The sequence below is a fragment of the Antedon mediterranea genome, chromosome 7 (genome assembly GCF_964355755.1).
Source record: "Antedon mediterranea chromosome 7, ecAntMedi1.1, whole genome shotgun sequence".
NCBI lineage: Eukaryota > Metazoa > Echinodermata > Crinoidea > Comatulida > Antedonidae > Antedon > Antedon mediterranea.
The window spans coordinates 16,707,464-16,727,249 of NC_092676.1; the positions used below are offsets into that span (position 1 = coordinate 16,707,464).

Below are 19,786 nucleotides of genomic sequence, written 5' to 3' on the forward strand. Positions count from 1 at the left end.
AAATCATCGCAATAATAAAATTTTTATTTTTTTTTTATTTTTAAAGACGTCTGTTACGTACATCAATTTACAAATATCAAAATAGGATTGTTTTTGCAGCACAAGATGAATCACAAGTCGGATAGTTTATTCTTAGAAACCTGAAAGAAAAAAAAAACACCAATAATGAGCTATTCATAGTTAAATAATTTTAATGTCAACTTTAGTCATCCTAAATTTTGTCGCCATGATCACTACTATACACAATACTGTATATATAAATATCATATGTACGACCATCCAAATTACCTCATCCTACCACAGTCCTTCCTAGCCTAGGCTACATTATTGTCATATATTTACAAACCTCCAACAGCCACAACGTATTTTCTTTTCTTTGGCAAAGAATTTCCCGTAATATAGTCCTAAATTAATTAAATAAAAAGGTCTAGGCCTAGGCCTTTCTTTAAATGTCCGACGATATATATCCATAATCCAGTGGATATAGATTCAACATTTTAAACATAATAATAATATGGCTTCACATTGATTATAATAAGTCGGCGATATGCCACTAAAAACTAGCCTGCGGCCCTCTCTATCCGCCTACAAATAGCACTGGGTTTCCGTCAAATGGGCTAGGCCTAGCCTAGGCCTAGATAATACTACAAGTTGGGTACATTTTTTTACAACCAAATAATCTACAATTATATTGCAATATTTACCAAACTAGCACCAAATCTAAAATAAAAAAGCTACTAATAACATATTTTGGTATATTAACTGGTTTAAAAACGGATTGCACATAGTGATTTTGAAGGATTGAAATTACTCAACCACACGGCCTGTACTAAACATACGAATCCAAGATGGAGTCTGCTTAGAATATATCCCCAGCTTTGAACGGATATTGAATCCGTCCCACAAGCTGAACCAAGCTTAAACTTTCAGAAAAGATAGATTAATAACCTAATAACCAACCACTAAGTTTTTATAAAGGTTCCGTGCTGATGAGAAAAGTGCCGGATTCCCTACGAAACCAAACAAATAAATCATGTAGCCTACCTCAACGAACACCTCCATCTGCACCTTTTTCTTCAATAAGCTCTGTCGTCCTTTCCTGGGCTATTTATACCAAAATTTTGTGGCGGGAATAATCTTCCATATTAGGAGTAACAATTTCCAAATATAGAAAGATATAATTTAACCCGGATAGTGGAAATTGCAGCAGATTTGTAAGGGTATTCCCATGCAAAATGCTTGCCGCGAAGTGAAAAGCGAACCGGAAGTCACTATAACTTGGCGATGCTCAGTGACCTGCGCAGTTAAAAAACAGCGTTTTAACGGTTAAATGAGCACTTTGCTGCTCGACTGCTACTGTGTACACAATGTGGTTGCCAAGAAGGGCTCGCTCGCGCTGGGGGTACGACGGTCGTGCGTATAACTATAATACTATTCCAATCGTAAACGTCGTTTTCAAATGAAATTTTATCGGAGCGCCTAAAACAGCTCCATAATGAACAAATCTTTTCATCATATTTAGTACAAAATCACGCTAAAATGCCTTGAAAACTAGCAGGTTGCTGTTACGCTAGTATACTGTAGCTAGGCTAGGCCTACTCTTTAGACTTTAGTAATACTAATAGGCCTAGGCCTTACCTTAAAAAGCCCAGGCCTAGCCAACGAGGTGGCGATCTGTGTGTTGAGGCATTTATGTTCGGTGTATAAGACGCACCCTTAATTTAGAGGTTAAATTTGCGTGTCAAAAGTGCGATTATACACCGAAATATACGCTACGTTATTATTTTTATTGTTTCATCCTCGCACACTCAATTTTTACACCTTTTCGGCCAAAAAAAATCATAAAAAAAACTTTTTTTAAAGCGCCCTCAACGTAAAAAAAAACTTTTTCTTATTTCCGCCCCAAATTTTTGGCGAAATTAGGGGCGGCGGATGACAGCAAACAAACTATTTTTTTTTTTGGCCTAATTATTCCGCCAATAAAAATGTAAAAAATTTTAAAGATGTATTGTCCTTTTAAACACAAAAAAATGAAGGTCAAAATATTCTAAATTTAAAGTGGCCATATCAAAGTAATATTAAAGTTATTCACTTTAAGTCGAAAATTTGAGCCAAAAACAACAAGTTTACGTAATTAACAGGTAAATTAGTTTGATTAAATGTCATCTGGAAAATCGTTACGAGCGAAAGTAAACAAAGATTTCAAACCATGAGTACGCATTATGCATTTGCTAAATTAGGATTGTTTACAACTCGTCACGGTTAAGAAGGTATTTTCACACAGATCATGAGGAAGTTTTATGATTATGCATACAGAGTAGCCAAACAAGCGCGTTTCATTATGGGATATGTTTTAACAAAAAAACGTCTGTATTTCAGTTAATTTTTTTTTTCCGAAAATTTTTTGGTGATAGTTAATAACTATTATGATACTTCAAAATGACCCACCTTTTTTCGAAATCTATTATTTTTTATTTTTTTGGAATTAGTCAAAGGGACAATATATCTTTAAGTTACAGATTATTATCTGTTGTTTTGGTCTATGACATGGTACCTGGCCTTTAACGTTTTCAGCCTGCTTACGACTTGTTTTTTTTGTCTGTTTTACGCCAACCACAGCCAGTTTGCAAACAATATAACGTAAACAGCTCCCGACCTTATTGTTCCATCCATTTGTCTACAAATTTCTTCTTGTCTCTTTATTTTAAGCAGCTCTCTTCTCATTACCCTTCCAGTTCGACATTATTATTATCGTAAATTGAATTGAATTGGCGCCAAAGTGATACACTTGACCACGCAATGTGTCAAAGCCCTCACGGGGAATTAAATATAACGGCGTTACGTTCTCACAGAATGCCCGTCTCGCATTGTGGGGAATATCTCTATAGTAAATTACTAGGTCTAATGCAGGTCATGTCGGTATGATGCCAAGACGACCCATTCTCACAGAAAACCATACCGGCATAGTAATGGTATATTCCCGCAACATTCCTGGCACACAGCTCTGTGTGAGAAAGGGGATTATGTGTAACAGAAATAGATGTAAGACGTGTAAACATATATTATGTAGGCCTACTAGTAGTATCATAGGACCACGTACGAATTTTGATATTCAAGATAATTTTAATTGCGTTTCTACTACTGTGATATATATGCTATTGTTTGTACGAAATGTAATGTAATCTATGTTGGAGAAACCAAAAGAAGACTGGGGGATAGATTTGTAAAACATTTACGTTCCATTCATCTTAATACAACCGGTCTTCCTGTGGCAGAACATTTTCATAATAACCATAATATTAATGATATACGGGTTACTGGCATAAAACAATGCAACTCATCCGATCCTGACCATAGACGACTAGAATAGAAGAACGTATAATTTTTCAACTTGGAACTCTCAAACCCAATGGACTTGAGTATAGTACTATCAGGGAGTTTTTACAACTCCCTGGTACTATCTTGTCTATTTGATTGACATGAGTTATTATTATGTAATACCTTTTGTTTGTCAATGCTTTTGCCAATTTGTTATTTGCTTGTTCATTGATGTTACGCTCATATAGCCCATAAATCCCCCATAACAGACTCCTTTGTTTTCTAGTGTACTCCTTTTCTATATGTATTCGTCTTTTACTAATATTCTATCAGTACCTGATGATGACCTATGGTCGAAAGTAATCAAGTACAATACATATTTTATTTTGGGGCAGAAACTATAACTTTGTTTCATTTTTATAACAGGTGGGAAGTTATTTAAAACTTTTAATGCCCTTTTCCCATCATTTACAAATGTTTCTACGAATGAGCATGAGTTATGAATTTACAAAAATCATCATTCGTACTGAAAACTACGTTGTCGTGTTTCTGTTACGACGGTCGCACGATGGAGATACGATCTTGTTACGATAACTTTATGATACTAGATGGTACGCTCGCTTCGCTCGCGTACCATCTAGGTCGTGTCCACAGATGGTTCTCGAATACACAGTAATTTCAGCGTAAAAAAACTGCCCGATTTCAAATGTACGTACCGCAGGACTATAGTACATTGTCGTTTACAGAAACGAATAAATAGACACGATGATTTATGTAAAATTAGCACCCTGGGAATTAGGCCTTGTCTAAAAAATGACTCATTTAAACAAACCCAATTTGTGTTTTGTATATAACATTAGAGTTGAGGGATGGGGAAGAGGATGAAAAGAACAATTTTAAAATATATTCTCTATCCACTTAGTAACGAAATATTGTTTTAAATGTTGTATAGGCCTATTAATAATATACCACTAAACACAGTAAAACATTTACGATTTGTAATACTTTTTTAAAACTGTCCCCGTTATAGTCGATTGAAATAGTAAAGTCCATGTAACGACACCACTACGACGTTTATATTTTTTTATAATTATTAATTAATACAAACGTTGAGAAGCAACTGTCAGTAATCTACCCACAGTCACAGTAATAAAAATGTTCTTTGTATATTTTGTTTATATATCTAACAGTAGCCACATTCACAGTAAGACAATTTCTATTCAAATGGTGACCAAAAATGGTTAATACATACGGTATTTACAATATTGTAAAAGTATTGCAATACTATATATAAGTTTTATTCTCCAAGGCCCATAAATTTATCGACTTGCGTTAAACCAAGGGCTCATAAATTTACCTAAAAACTGGGAGATTGGAATGTTCCATTCATCGCAAATCAATACATTTGCATAAAGGTATATTAAATCTATCAAAATAGTATTTTTTAAAGAAAATCGGCCTGTCTTCAACATTATGATACTGTACTCGAGCTGTTCAACCGTTTTTCAGCTATTAACAACAATTATCGTAGGAGGAGATAGGAAAATGCGAAGTATCCTCGTATTATTGTGTGCAGGTATTTTTTCATGAGCACCTCCATTAGACAGTGTATACCACGATCGGAAAACATCCCTATTTGGGGCAAATCGTTGATTGAACCTAAATTCGTTTTAATTGTCAATAACTAATTATCTAACTAAATTTAATTAGTAAACAGGGTTACATCAAGTGGTTAAAATCAGTACCCAGATTGTACCCAACTTTATATACCATCGAGTAAACATTTTAGAAATAACACGCGATTTACAGAATTTTACCCTTACGTAAATTTATAATATAGATAATGTATGACTTGCGACAGTGCCACGACACACTACTAACATATTAAGACTAAGTCATGGCATCTTCAATAGGATTTGTCAATAAGCTTATACGCTGTCAATGTTTTTCTCATCTGTGACTGTCGACTTCTGTCTGCCTGAATATCTATCAGTCAGTAAATTGTATCAATTAATTCTTAGATATTTCATTTTAGCATAATATTCTCCCATTATTTAATCGTAGGAAATAAGTTGTTCGTTTTCTGGATGTTGGTTTTGAATATTTAAGATTTGTTTTGGCCAATTTTGATTGATTATAAATACTTTACAGTTGAGATGAGAATTATTCCCAACTAATAGATTATTGAAAAGATAGATAAGCTATAAAATAGCTTCTTGATTTTTATTATTCAATTATGTATATGTTTGTTGTTCACATAGATATAGGAAAGCTTAATATAATCTATATGGTTATTTATTATTATTTTAATGTGCAAGTGACAATGTTGAATCTTACATAAGCACACACAAAATACTATTATATATTACAAACATGGGAAAGAAATAAATGTAGCTCTTGATAAATAACTTTCATCGGCATGTGAATTCTATTTGCACATGGGTACGCCAAATTCATATCCCATACGTCAATAATATGAATACCAATATCTTTAAATATATCGAGATAAAAACTATGTACATCGTAAATTAATCTATCACCAGTATATAGAAGAGATGTGCCTGTGTCGTGATTTCGAGGTTTTGGAGTTTTAGCGACAAAGACTGTATTAGGACAACGCTTCCGTAATCTCAATATTGTTTGACGCAAGAGATAAAGTCTGTCAATGAAACTATCTTTTACCCACTGTGTATAATGGGCCCATGGACTGACAACAATAATGTAATTACATGTGCTAGAGTCTAAGTTATCCATGATCTCATATTCCCATCTACCAATGCGGTAAGGACAAGGACTGTGTCCTATTGAATATGGATGAAAATGAAATGTTAGATTGAGTACATCACTCGAATGATACGTTAACTTAGCGTTAGGTCTTTTTGTCATGTTCGTTTTTCGGAGGCCTAGAAGATCTAGCAAACCTACGGTCCATTGCCTAGTCGTGGAATCCCCAAAGAAGTAGAGTTGTTTTCCTTTCACACACTGCTTTATTTCCGCCGTTGTCCACTGCTTCGACTTACATCTTAGTGACGTCCAGGTATCTTTCACCCAGAAACCATCACTAAGTGTAACTGGTAAGTCTGCTTTGCATTTTGGTAGGCCTGTAAGCAGCTTATATATCGTGGCTTCATTAGTTTCTGTGTAATAACATATTTTGTTTTTAAGCGTATTATTTAGGCTTATTATAATGATATGCTGGTTTTAGATTCATTCATCAAAACAAACATCATCAACCTTATTCTAATGGTCATAATCTTTATTGGTTTTAGTGGTTCATATGGGTTTGAAACTCAAATAGACAAGTTTGGCTAATCTATATTCTGCAAGGTAACCCTAATAATAGAGAAAACGAATAGATGCATTACCTGTAATGTTTATTTTAAGCGGACCATTCAAAATCCTTACGTAAGTCACAGACCTAAAAAAAAAAATTGTATTCTTCATTAATTTTATGTAAAATTATATACGGTTTCGATCTTAAATATAATTAATTGATCAAAGTACTAATGGTTTATATTTTGTTTATAAGCAAGCATTTTTTTCGTTCAAGTGATCCTAGTACGTATCAGTATTCCGGGTTTTCAGACCTATGGCATTTAATTAATCAATTAAAATAGATTTAAGTATGCACCTACTTGTGAAACAGAGCCGCATGTGCAGCTAATAGTTGGGAAAAAATTCTTTCGATGAGAGGAATCTTCGACTTAAGTGACGTCAGTGAGTCACAGGAAAGTATTGTTTGTTTTGGTTTATCACATAGAAACACGGTTTTCCCCATCGCCAAAGCAAAACTATACATGCATTTATTACTGTAGTTAAACTGTACACCTAATGCACATTTAGTAATCTCATAGGTGACGTTGGAGGTGAACTTCCCATCCCAAGACGCTCTATCTTCCATCGACCAAAGCGTTTTTTCAATAAAATCAGTTGTTTCAGACGGATGTACCAATACAATTTCAACATCATATTCACCTGACTGTGTAGCAAAAAACTTAGCCTCATAAGTACCGTTATCAAAATCAGTTATCTTGCCTGCTACATTTACAACCTTATTTCTTATAGTTGCATACCAAAAATCTCCTCCTCTTCGGGAATGAGTGTTGTAGGTATCTCTAGCTTCAATTATCACACTAAAGTAGCTACCGACATTAACAGATTGTCCATAATGCTTAAAATAATACCTTGTGTTTGTCGAATTTGTAATTCTTGTGTAATTCTATAAAATGAAATACAATGATTATTAATAATGAATAGATAATTATAATTACTAGATTGTTCTCGAATAGATTTCGGCGTAACAAACTGGCAATTTTCAAATGTACCGAAATACCTGTCACATGGAGCAAATAAATACAGACATGGTGATTGATTTAGTTGCGTTGGGGGATTTGGTGTTGGTGGTGATGGATGATGGCGGTGATTGTAGTGGCGGTCGTGGTGGTAGTAACGGTGACGGTGGCGATAGTGGTGGTGGTGATGGTGATGACGGAGGCGATTGTGGTTGTGGTGGTGGCATTGGCGGCGTTGGTGTTGGTGATGTTAATAGTGGTGGTGTAGGCAGAAAATGATGATGGTGGTTGTGGTGGTGATGGCGATGGCGGCGTCGGCGGCAATGACAGTGGTGATTGTGGTAACGGCGGCGTTGAAAGTGATGGTGGATTTTCATTTAATATAATAATCATATTTTTCACTTCGTAAAGAAATTTATTTGTTTTTATGTGAAACATTTTTGTCACAGTTGATTGAAATAATACAGTATGTGACGATATAAAAAACAATTATTATTTTTTGTAATTATAAACACAAACCGTTGAAAAACAATTTTAAAGATGTTGATCATGTTTCGTTGACATTTATTCGTAATTTATGGCCTTGGTCCCTTTACACAAACAAAAAATAACATTTAGAGAACAGAAAGTATATCACACCTTCTTGTATGCCAAATAAAAATATTTCGATAAATTATATAAAACATTACAATTTTTTAGGGACATAAAACTGACGGAGTTGTATAAAATATAGATGAAATTAAGTTTTTTCTAATGTCATTATAACGTAGACATAATAAAGTAAAATGTATTCATCTTCTATACATTGATATGGACATAAGATGCATATTCCATTTGTTTTTGCTCACATTATTCCATCTGCCTTTCTCTATTTCCAAATCTAGTACACCAATTCAAATTTTTGTTAAAATACGTCTATATCTATCTATAATAATAAATGATTTAAAATAATTTAGTCTTTAAACACTACATACCCAAACCCAACATAATTAATTTCGTTCAGCTCTTCTTAATTGATATACGGTAAATAACATTCATAAGCATAACAAATATGATCTATTTTAATTAAGCTTAACCAATAACGATAAACATTAATTAAACATGTGACGGCAAAAGAAACCCTTCCCATTTCTGCAGTGTCAGCTATGTCTGGTGCATTTCTATTTTACTCCCAACACATACTTACAGAATCTATTTAACATTTTTGATTTTTGATCTATTTTGAAAAGTAATCAAACTTGGAAGAAAAATTTTAATGTTCCATTCATCATCGATCAACTAGTTTGAATAAAGTATTTTCTACCTACTAAAAAGTTATGTTCAACATCATGATTTTATACTCGAGCTTGTTAACCGAATATCAGCAATTTAGAATAAGAGCTGATATGCAAAAGGCTTAGTTTTTTTTTTTGTGGTGCAAAAAATCTTCTTTCCCACAGGAATTGGCGTATGAAAATTTGAGTTATTCGGCAAAAAGGCTTCTATCCTTTTTCTTTGTTATGCAAAAAAGCTAATTCTGTCAATGAACAGTGCTCTCTATTTTGATTTTTCAAATAATAGTATCTATAAAAACCAATGGAATTTCCTTTAATTGAAATGTTTTGTTTCTAATTATAAACTCTACAGAACAAAATATTGTTGTGCAATGACAACGTGTAAATTATAAAATTTTGAAATGAAACTTTTATTTTTCATTTTTCACTTTTCATTTAGGTAACAACCCAAGTTTGCAGTAAGACTTTCAATATTGTGTATTGGTGCCAAATGAGTGATTCCTTTTGCATGCTAACCACAAAGAAATCCCAAATGCAATGATCTTTCGGAAAGATGTAGGCCTAAAACAAGAGTTTGCTTTAGCGATTTTTGCGTTGGTCAAAATAAATAATATGCGGTTTTGAAAGCACTGCTGCTTAATAATGATATCGGCCAAATTCACTAACAATAAAACACATTTTTTCTGTCCGATGTCACTCCCACATGCCGGAAGAGCATTTGGCGAGAGCATTTGGCCGAATTGAAATTGACCTGCGAAGTAAAGAAACAATTCTCCTCCCCGACGACTAAAATTCAAGTTCGGCAATGTAATGGTCTATCAAGATTGGAAGGTTTACAATTTCAAGGAGATTAGTGACAAAACTAAAAACAAAGACCGACGTTCAAAATAACTGAGGTTAATTAGCTAACAATGTCACCGCCTCAAGCAAAGTTAAAGATCATGAACAATTACGCTTTTGCTGGATGTGAGCACATGGTGCTTAAACGGGTTAAGCATGGATGAGATTCAATCCACCTACAGAAATGAATGATACTGACTGTGTAAAGATAGCAAAACAAGGAGGATGTAATGAAAACCCTCCGAGATGGAAGTTAAAGCGGTGCAAACAGTTTTATCCTATTTGTCCTGACATGGCCTGACAATGAAATGAGAAGTTGTAGTGATGAAGAAAATGAGGCCACAGTTGACCTTTATGAAGATGACTGGTGATAAAGGCAAAACACTTTTTAACTTATATCATGTCTGTTATTAGTGTTTTAATCAAAGGATATACAAATTAAAACTGTTTTACATGATGCAAATTCTAGTTTACTGCTTAGATACAGTGCTTTTTTGGACTTATAATCCGTTTATTAAAAAAATTAACACCATATTTCAAAATTTATGATGACAAATTTTGAATTATCATGTTATTTTTAACATTGGCTACCATACATCTTCTACCATTTTATACTAAATTTGATAATATTAAAAGTGTTTAAGCTTGCTAATAATTTTTTTGCTTTTTTCTTAGAATTACTAAAAGTGGAAATAAGCTATTTTGCATATCCGCTCTTCTATTGGACAGTGTATACCACAAAAAAAAAAAACAACCCTATTCGGGACAAATTGTTGAACCTAAATTTGTTTTAATTTGCAATAACTAATTATCTAACTCAACTTTATTTATAAACAGGGTTACATTAGTTGGTTAAAATCAGTACCGAAAGTATGAACCAACTTTATATTATCATCGAGTAAAAAGTCTAGATGAAACAATCGATTATCGAATTTAATTAACTCACTGTTGCTGTAAATTCTATGAATGACAATTAACAAAAACGAATTAGTATAAAAAGGTCACCTTTTCAATGTAGCCCGTATAATTCGGGTTCTTTATTTTATTTATTATTATCTACACTATCAAACTAGTTTGACAAAAAAAAGTGTGGTGTGTCTAAATGTGGCAGTGATGTGACACAGATAGTGTAGACAAGGGTTTTCGCCTAGATAGCCGGCTTTTAAACTTACTAAGAGAATGCTTTGTAATTAAATACAATATTCAAAAAGTCACCTTAAAAGTAATACGAGAACAATCTGCAGATCTAATTATTTATTTTTATTAAGGTAAAGTAAATCGTAAAAATAGGTAACATAATTTTACATAGCCATACCTGAGTATTCATTTTAACAGTTGGAATCAAAGTTGAAGATACTTGTTCCGTAAGTAAAGAACAATGTTGCGTCTGAAATGTAAATAACATGCTAATAACTTAAAATGGAATACAAACTTACTAACCAGGGTGTCATCATTGCCAGCATTATTATTTAACAATGCAAATATTATTAGGGTCGGTGAACAGCAGTGAGACACATAAACAGAATTTACGCGAGTCTTTAAAATATTCTAAATAACAAGCAAATTCATCCATCACGTTTCCATAATTTGTCTACAAAAACTCTGTTCCAGAATATTATTATTATTATTATTATTATAATGTTTTCAAATAAATTATATTTTGTATTAAATAATGCATATTTTTAGTCGCGTGGACGCGACTCTATAGTTCACTATGTCGGTCGGTCTGTCGGTCTGTCTGTCGGTCCGGTATCACTATGCGTTTTATCGCTTTCTGACCTTATCTTGATATCAGTTTAATCTAGCTAAGTCAATTTTTCACAGTATATTCTTTATGGCCAGGAATCGATGTGGTTATCATTTCACGGTGCGCAATAAAAAATTACGCGGTCTACGCACGATTTAACGAAATCACGTTTGTAATCATATCTTCACAACCATGAATCACAATTAAATAAAATTTGGTACTCATAAATTTCAGAGCATAAATCATCATATGGCAATACAATTACGTGCGTAGCGCATGTAACGCATGCGTACGCGCGCTTAAAATTTTCAAAATTTATTTTCGATGAAATAAGAGTACGTTTCAGGCAATTTTTTAGGCGTTTACAAAATTGCCATAAGTGCGCAGATTTTTGCGCACGCACTGCGCGTTAAATGTTATCTCACACTCTTTTTTCCCGATTTCTGTTTTCTTGTCTTACTTTTCAACTCGAAATTACCTTATACGAGCACGTCAAAAGTGACAGGCTACGCACGTGTAAATTAAAAATATATAAATGTTTTTAAACATTTCAACATTTTTAAACATGTTCAGTAATTTCGGTCAGTTGGTAGGTTGGTCGGTCGGTCGGTAAACACTAAGGAGCACGCGACTGCAGCCATCTATATGGCCTTGTTTTTATAAATATCACTAGGCCTAGGCCTATACTTATTTCTTTCTTTTGTAAAACTTGTAGGCATAATCGTTCTCGTATGTGCATGTCGGCCATGGTTGTCTTGAGTCAAACTCATTAAAAGAATAAATAAATACAATATTGTTTGAATGAAAAAAAAATCATACATTTCTATAAGCAAGATACACAACCAATAAAGATAAAATCACCATGTAGATTCTTTGTCGTTTACTGGTACGAGCAGTCATCTTGGAATTGTCAACCTGTCGGATGCTTTCTGCTCTTCGATCCTCTAAAAAAATGAATCATATACGAGTGTAGAAGAATACTGAGTAAAAATAGTGACTTTCTCGGCTCGTTTAATAGAACACACATGCTTTTAACGAATGGAACATATTCTGGCCATTCCGCGAACAATTATTTAAATTAATTAAATTAATAGGCCAACTCCGCTTATTGAGAGTGAGAAAGCAGGGTTATTTCTTAATGTCAAATAACAAAATGCTGATCTAAAAACGGACCAGATAACAAATTTTAATCATTAGTAAATTACCAAAATGTGAGATAGTTGACCAGTTTAACTAACTCGGTTTTATGAGGATTACAATGAGTTATAAAGACAAATCTATCCGTCTGTACACAAACATTATACCAGGGGCTACCATGAGTTTTGAGTCATAGTGAGAATAACATTGTGGATGGATGAAGAGGAGAACAAACAAGTAATCTGACATGCTATAAGATAGCACCATTTACACTGGAGGTCCGGTCACTTTAAGAAATAAAACTATCGAGAAAGGCAAAAAATAGATGAATGCGACAACAGCAAAGACTATGCATAGGCCTAAAACAACTGAGGAAAAAGTTTGGCACATGATCGTAGGAGGCTAAGTAATGGAGGAATCTCGCTGCACAGCTGCTCAAACACAAGCCACTTATAAAAAAACAGAAGACCACACTTCCACCAGTGAAGCGAACAAGACGTTACGACGATGCACGCGGCTCTACTAACTACACTTCCGATGTAGCTAATTATATCGCACTTTTCGCACCTTTTTAGATGTATTTATGTTATTTACGTTATAAATAATACTATTTATACCAGATAATTACAATCAAGCAATTTTTTTGTATTTAGTCCTCTTATTATTATCTTGTTAACAAATGCTAAACGGTGCAGCTTGCTCATACAAAACATTACGTTACTGAACCCAAAACAACCTGATTACCGGTTAACATTACATAACCTGATTACCGGTTAACCTGATTACCGGTTAAAGATGTATTGTCCCTTGAAACAAAAAAAAATGAAGGTCAAAATATTCTAAATTTAAATTGGCCATATCAAAGTAATATTAAAGTTATTCACTTTAAGTTGAAAATTCGAGCCAAAAACAACAAGTTTACGTAATTAACAGGTAAATTAGTTTGATAACATTTCGTCTGGAAAATCGTCGCGAGCGAAAGTGAACAAAGATTTCAAACCACGAGTATGCATTATGCATATGCTAATTAGAATGATTTACAACTCGTCACAGTCGAGAAGGTATTTTCATACAGATTGTGAGGAAGTTTTAAGAAATATGCATACAGAGTAGCGAAACAAGCGCGTTTCATTATGAGATATGTTTTGATCGAAAACTCTGACTGGAAGTCAAAGTTATTTTTTAAACAATAAAACGTCTGTATTTCAGTTAAATGATTTTTTTCCGACAAATTTTTGGTAATAGTTAATAACTTTTATGATACTTAAAAATGACCAATCTTTTTTCGAAATATTTTATGTTTTATTTTTTTTGGAATTAGTCAAATGGACATTACATAACCTGATTACCGGTTAACCTGATTACCGGTTAACATTACACTTAGATAGTTACAATCAATAAATATATCAAACTATAAGATATGAATCTGTAGAATATCGCTGGTTTTGATTAATCTATATAAAAAAAAAGGCCTAAGTGCATTCATCTCTACAAACAGATATTAAATAAATCGAGATTCATATGCACAAATCGATGGCCCTCCAATCTTCACAGCCCAACCCACACTCGATCAGTATATCATATTATTTCTAAACATTCTATAGCACTATGTAAATTACATTGGAGCCTGTGATGTACTTGAAGGTCTTACTTACCCTATCGAGCTGTGTATGCAAGTGAAGACTTTCAACGATATTATGCTGTTTTTAAGTTTGTAGTATTCTTTAATTCAATTTGCTAACCACAACAATTGTTCTTTCCTCTGAATTAAGTACAGTGTTTTGTCTTATGACTACCGATGTTGGCTTTTGCTCTTAATAAAAAAACCCCGATATAATCCTTTAAGAATATGCTGGGATTAGACATATGTTTTAAAGGCAAATGCTATTGACAAACAAATGTATTTATGATCCTTGGCGTATTATTCCATAAGTTAAACACGTTATAACAGTCTATTTAAGCAAGGAACAATTTCCTTGATATTTTAGTTGGATTCAATTGGCACCTAAGGCAATTTTTTAAATTAGCTCTAATAAATCACTAATAAAGATAATAATAATGATGATGACAACATTAGTAAAGTGTAAACTTATGTAAACTCTAAATAGTAAAGCTAATTGTCCTACAGTCTAATAAATTCTTCAGACGCCATCAAATATGATTGGTATTTTGTCAAGGTTAAACGATTGAAATATACCACTTTACGTTTTATTGTTATTTTCATTTCTGTGTCTTATTTATATGTTTTGTTTGCTTTTGATTGTTTTGTTTGGGCGTCCCTAACACAAGCTTTGCTTTTTTGGCGACGCCACCATTTTGGAAATAAATGTTGATTTTGATTGATGGATTGATTATCATTGTCCCTAAAACATATGATAAATGAATTCAGACCGTAACAAAACCAAATAAACGGTTAAATTTAAATCCATTGTCTGACGGACAATTTTACTATCTTTTTTTATTTTTCAGACTATTTTTTTTCCAGTAAATTCAAAAGGTGAGTTTGTAACTAAACAAATATTAAAAACTGAAGAAAAGTTGAATGTTCAAAGACACCGAATTCGAATTAAGCAAGTTGCTAAAGACGTTTATGATAGCAATAAAGATGATTTCATTCTAGGATGTGTTTGTTAAGTACCGTACTGCTTGAATCTCTATTTAAATAACATTGCGGAAACTTGAATGAATATGGTTAACAATTTTCCCCAGTGATTTGTCACGACCTACAAAAGGACCTCGATTGGAACGTGAAAATAGATGCTGCAGATTTTGTTCCAATATTGAAAAAAACCCAAATCATCTAATAAATATGTGTAACTCTTTGACGAAATTATTAGATAAACAACAATGTACTCACAGTAATTAGGAAAAGTTGCTTTGGGACAACAGCACTGGCCTATTTGACAATACTATCAGAATATTTTCATACAATTGAATTATACCAACAAGCTACGCAATCATATCGGTTCTAATTTTGCTACCCGATATGCATCAGCCTACCCATTTTACGTTTATATCGATATTTGTTGTGATACATAATATTTTATAAAGGATAGCACAGCTTAAGGTGCATACTATGACATTAATGGTTAGCCCATTTAATATCAGCATTCAGTTGTGCTACCCAATATGTTATAATGGGCAGCACAGCCTAATGTGCATACTATAGCTATCGGCTAGCCATTAAAATAATGGATAGACATTGGTTTTTAACTTTTTAGCTGTGCTACCAAATATTTTTAATTGGGTAGCAAGCTTAATGTGCATACTAAAGCATTATAATGGGTAGCCCATTTATATCGGTATTTAGTTGTTCCACTCAATATTTTATAATAGGTAGCACATCCTAATGTGCGTACTACATAGCATTAGGCTACCCATTTCAAGAATCTGTATTTAGCTGTGGTACCAAATATTTAATGATGAGTAGCACAGTTTAATGGGCACACTATAACATCAACCTACTCTTTTTACTACTGTAGCACATTGATACACAAATGGCAAATTAGGACTTTTTATATATAGGTAAAATTTTGATATCACCTTTTTTATCGTAATAAAAAAAATATTTGTTTTCTCCACAGAGAAAAATTTGGACAAAAAGAAGAGCGACGCAAAACGATTCTCTATTTTGAGGATGCTCATAATGTGTCTGAAACAATTTATGAGCTTCGGAAATTAGTACCTTGGTTGTTTGCTTTTCGTTAAAAACAGTTCGAGATCTTAAAGCTAGATGCAAAATACAATTCAAGAAGGTATGGAAGCCAAGAAAAACTGCTGGAAACTTTAAAAATTATATATGACTTTCTAGAAAATGTGGATGCGCTAAAATGTTGACGAATATACGTGGGCGGACGACGGCCAACAACTGTCTTGTCACTATCTAACATCAATGGTGATGACCGATTCAATCTTGAAGGCTACATGATTTCAGAAGGAAAATGTATCTTTATTAAGTGGATAAGATATCAGGAAAGAAAAGGAAATTCGGTATTTTTGTTTTGTGACTAAAAATGCCCATGATGCAATTGTTGAAAGTAAAGTTGATCCTCTAACACAGGACAGATTTAACATTTATATGTCGTGCACACTAAATCAGAGAATGTAAAGTTTTACCAAACAATTTTTGGTCAACATTTAAGAAAAAGCTTGAACGGTTTCATCCATAAAAGTTATTAGATATCAAACTTAAAAATATGGAGATTTGTGTAGACCATGCGGTTACACAACTAGAGAAGTTGTCAAGGAACTTCATCAGTAAGACAATTACAGTTTTAACGTTTATTAAAATAGACTTATTGTAAAAGTTTTAGTGAAAGGAAATGTATAATAGGACTATTGCAAGCACATTCAATGTTACGTAGGCTGGAAGCAAATGTAAGAGCCCGAATATATAAAAATACCACACGAGGATCAGATGAGGTAAATGCAAGGAGGATCCGATACAAAAGATTTTGCAATGGCAGCGGAGGACACAGGTGCATGAAGTTTCTAAATGTTTTACAATTATACAAGAACATTTTGAAACTTTAGTAGAACAATGTATAGACAATGCACAAAATGATGGCATTGCAGATACATTTGAAGCCAACGTTGAATAATGGGTTGGTAAATCTAAACCTATGTGACGGACATTCATCGGAAAAAGCTATACGTAAACAATAATAAGATGCCTCATAGCTGGAAGACTATGGTTCTCGCGGGGACATTTTACAAGTCCTGAAAAAAAAATCTACTTTAAGGGTTATTGCAAGATTTGATGAGACCCTTTGTTCGATCACATAGTCGGCATTTACTCAAGAGTATACACCGCAACACAATTTTCTTCTTGTCACGAATCCAAAAAAGTGTGATAGGGAACCAAATATAGTACCATCGTTACTTGCCGAAGCTGCATGCCGTGACGTAACGATAGTAAGTGACACTTCTAAGGGACCTTCACAACATTGAAAACAGAACTTATATCCTCGACACATCAAATTTACAAGGGAAATGAATGTGCAAAATGTACCAACAGATACTAAACTCAGTCAGTACAAAAGGTACGGTAACTAAATCCGATAGGTCCACCATGAAGATTTTACAACAACAATCTAAACTTATTTATTAGGTCTAAAGTGTGGTTCCTAATAGGAACAATGGAATTGACCAGTGACAAAAACGTCACATTTAAGATAATCAACTGTAGCCTACTTAAATATTGTGAAATTCCGCTATCCAATTTGGTTTTTAAATTAGAATTTCTAGAATTTCAAGTAACACATTCGAATTTATAAATTTGTATCTTTTATTTTTTTTATACCGGATCTTATTTCCTTATATCCGTTCCTAATCCTAAGAACATAATTGTTATTTTCTCACTTTTCAAACCATTCCATTCTCGATCTTATCTTAGCTCCATCTGCTTAAGGTGTAAACTCTTTTATGATTTAATTTTTTCTCTATTTTCCCGTCGTACAGTGGATAAGTTCCTTAGCCTCTTTAATTAATTTGATTTCATCTATTTTTCTTTCTTGCACAATATTTACAATCGTTTAGTTTTACTTTTAGATATTCTCATTGCAAATCTAGAGTTAAATTGTGTTGATTTTGTGTATCTTAAATCATTGAGTATATACGTTAATCATACACATCATCTTTCAAAATATTGATATTTAATTTCCATATTACTGGTCCTCTGTTTAAGTTGGTTGGTGATAATTGTATTGCCTGGTGAACGGATAAAATTGATGGTCAGCTCAATTATTCGACAGATGAGGCCGGGTTCAAAAACAGTATAGTGCGGGCTATTATGTCTTCCAGCTCGATATTTGTGCCAAAATAGATTTTTTTAGCTAACTTTGTTATTCTTGAGATGCTGAATCCAAAAAAGTTAGGTGCCATTTTTTTGACCACTCCTCCAGCCGCCATTTTGTATTTTAAAATGGCCGACGTTCCACACTAAAGTTGATCATTCATGGTATCATTGGAAAGGGAATGTATTACTGATTATGTCATTCCATTACACCCATATCAATAAACGCATAGTTACATAGTAATTGCGTAATAAAACAAATCACGTGACCAATAAAGGTCAAAATGCAATTTCATCAAAATACTGTACTGTTTGGTATCATTGGATAGATTTTTTTATTCTGAATACAGTAGTTTTACTAATATCTATTCTATTTTCCTTTGTTTATTGTCATAATTTTCCAATTATGTAAATAAATTGTTTTTAAATGTACAATGAAAATAAATACGTTTTTTTTTATTGGTTTTATAATTTATTCAAATGTTTGTTTGATTTTCTTTCTACTTTGTCATTGTCCATTTATATGTTTTATATTATATATTATCTTAATACTGAATAAGTACCGTACAGTACTGGATTACACTTAACTTCAATGTCAAGTTTCCGAGTTATTTAATTTAAAATCATAATAACTAGTCCGTGAACAAAGGTGAAATAAACTATTGTCAAATCACATCTTTGTTTTGTTTCGTTGGATAACTTTTTAAATTCTAAATCTATTTTATTTTTAGTAGTTTACATTTCTATTTTTCGTTAAAAAAAAATGCCACGGGTCATGGTATCATTTGTGTAGCGTTCAAAATCATTTATTAAGCTTTAATTGTTTTAGATGAAATATTTACCTTACCTTGATTTACCTTGACCTTTAGACTATAAACCTGTTAAGGTTTGTGAGTCCCTCTTTGAACATCTTGGTTATATGGCTCAAACTTTAGGTTGTGGGTTTTCCAGTGTGTTTCAAGATGGGTTTTAAAATTATTTATAGAGGATGCATTTACTATATGATATGGCAAACTATTCCAATCATTTACTGCAGATATGGAAAAGAATTTCTGTCTGTGTTTCGATTTACTATGAACTTTTTTAATTTTAAAATTGTGGCCTCTAGTTACAGTAGATAACATTATCTCAGAAACATTATGAACATAACGTAATAGAGACAAAGAACGTCCACAGATTTTGCAGAATTGTAAGATTTTGATTATACGATGTAGTGACAGAGAAAGACCCGTAAAGAAAACCTGTTTAGATAGATACTTACAGAAGGTTAGACTTTTGGAGTATTCCAAGTGCACTATACATGAATGATGATATAATTTCAACAGACATTCGGCCATCAATTCTTTCAGACCATCAAGCGATATCACTTAAGCTGTTTGATAAT

General features: G+C 33.0%; 1 protein-coding gene across 1 annotated transcript; it reads right to left on the bottom strand.

Annotated features, from left to right (window-relative positions):
• Positions 1-5,224: 5,224 nt before the first annotated feature.
• On the bottom strand, positions 5,225-7,681 carry LOC140055450 (NXPE family member 1-like). The gene is made up of 5 exons (XM_072100789.1): positions 7,676-7,681; positions 6,954-7,537; positions 6,684-6,736; positions 5,688-6,455; positions 5,225-5,304 (listed from the first exon to the last, which is right to left on the bottom strand). The coding sequence occupies exons 1-5, from the start codon at positions 7,679-7,681 to the stop codon at positions 5,225-5,227; spliced, it is 1,491 nt and encodes a 496-aa protein (XP_071956890.1).
• Between the last annotated feature and the right edge of the window lie 12,105 nt (positions 7,682-19,786).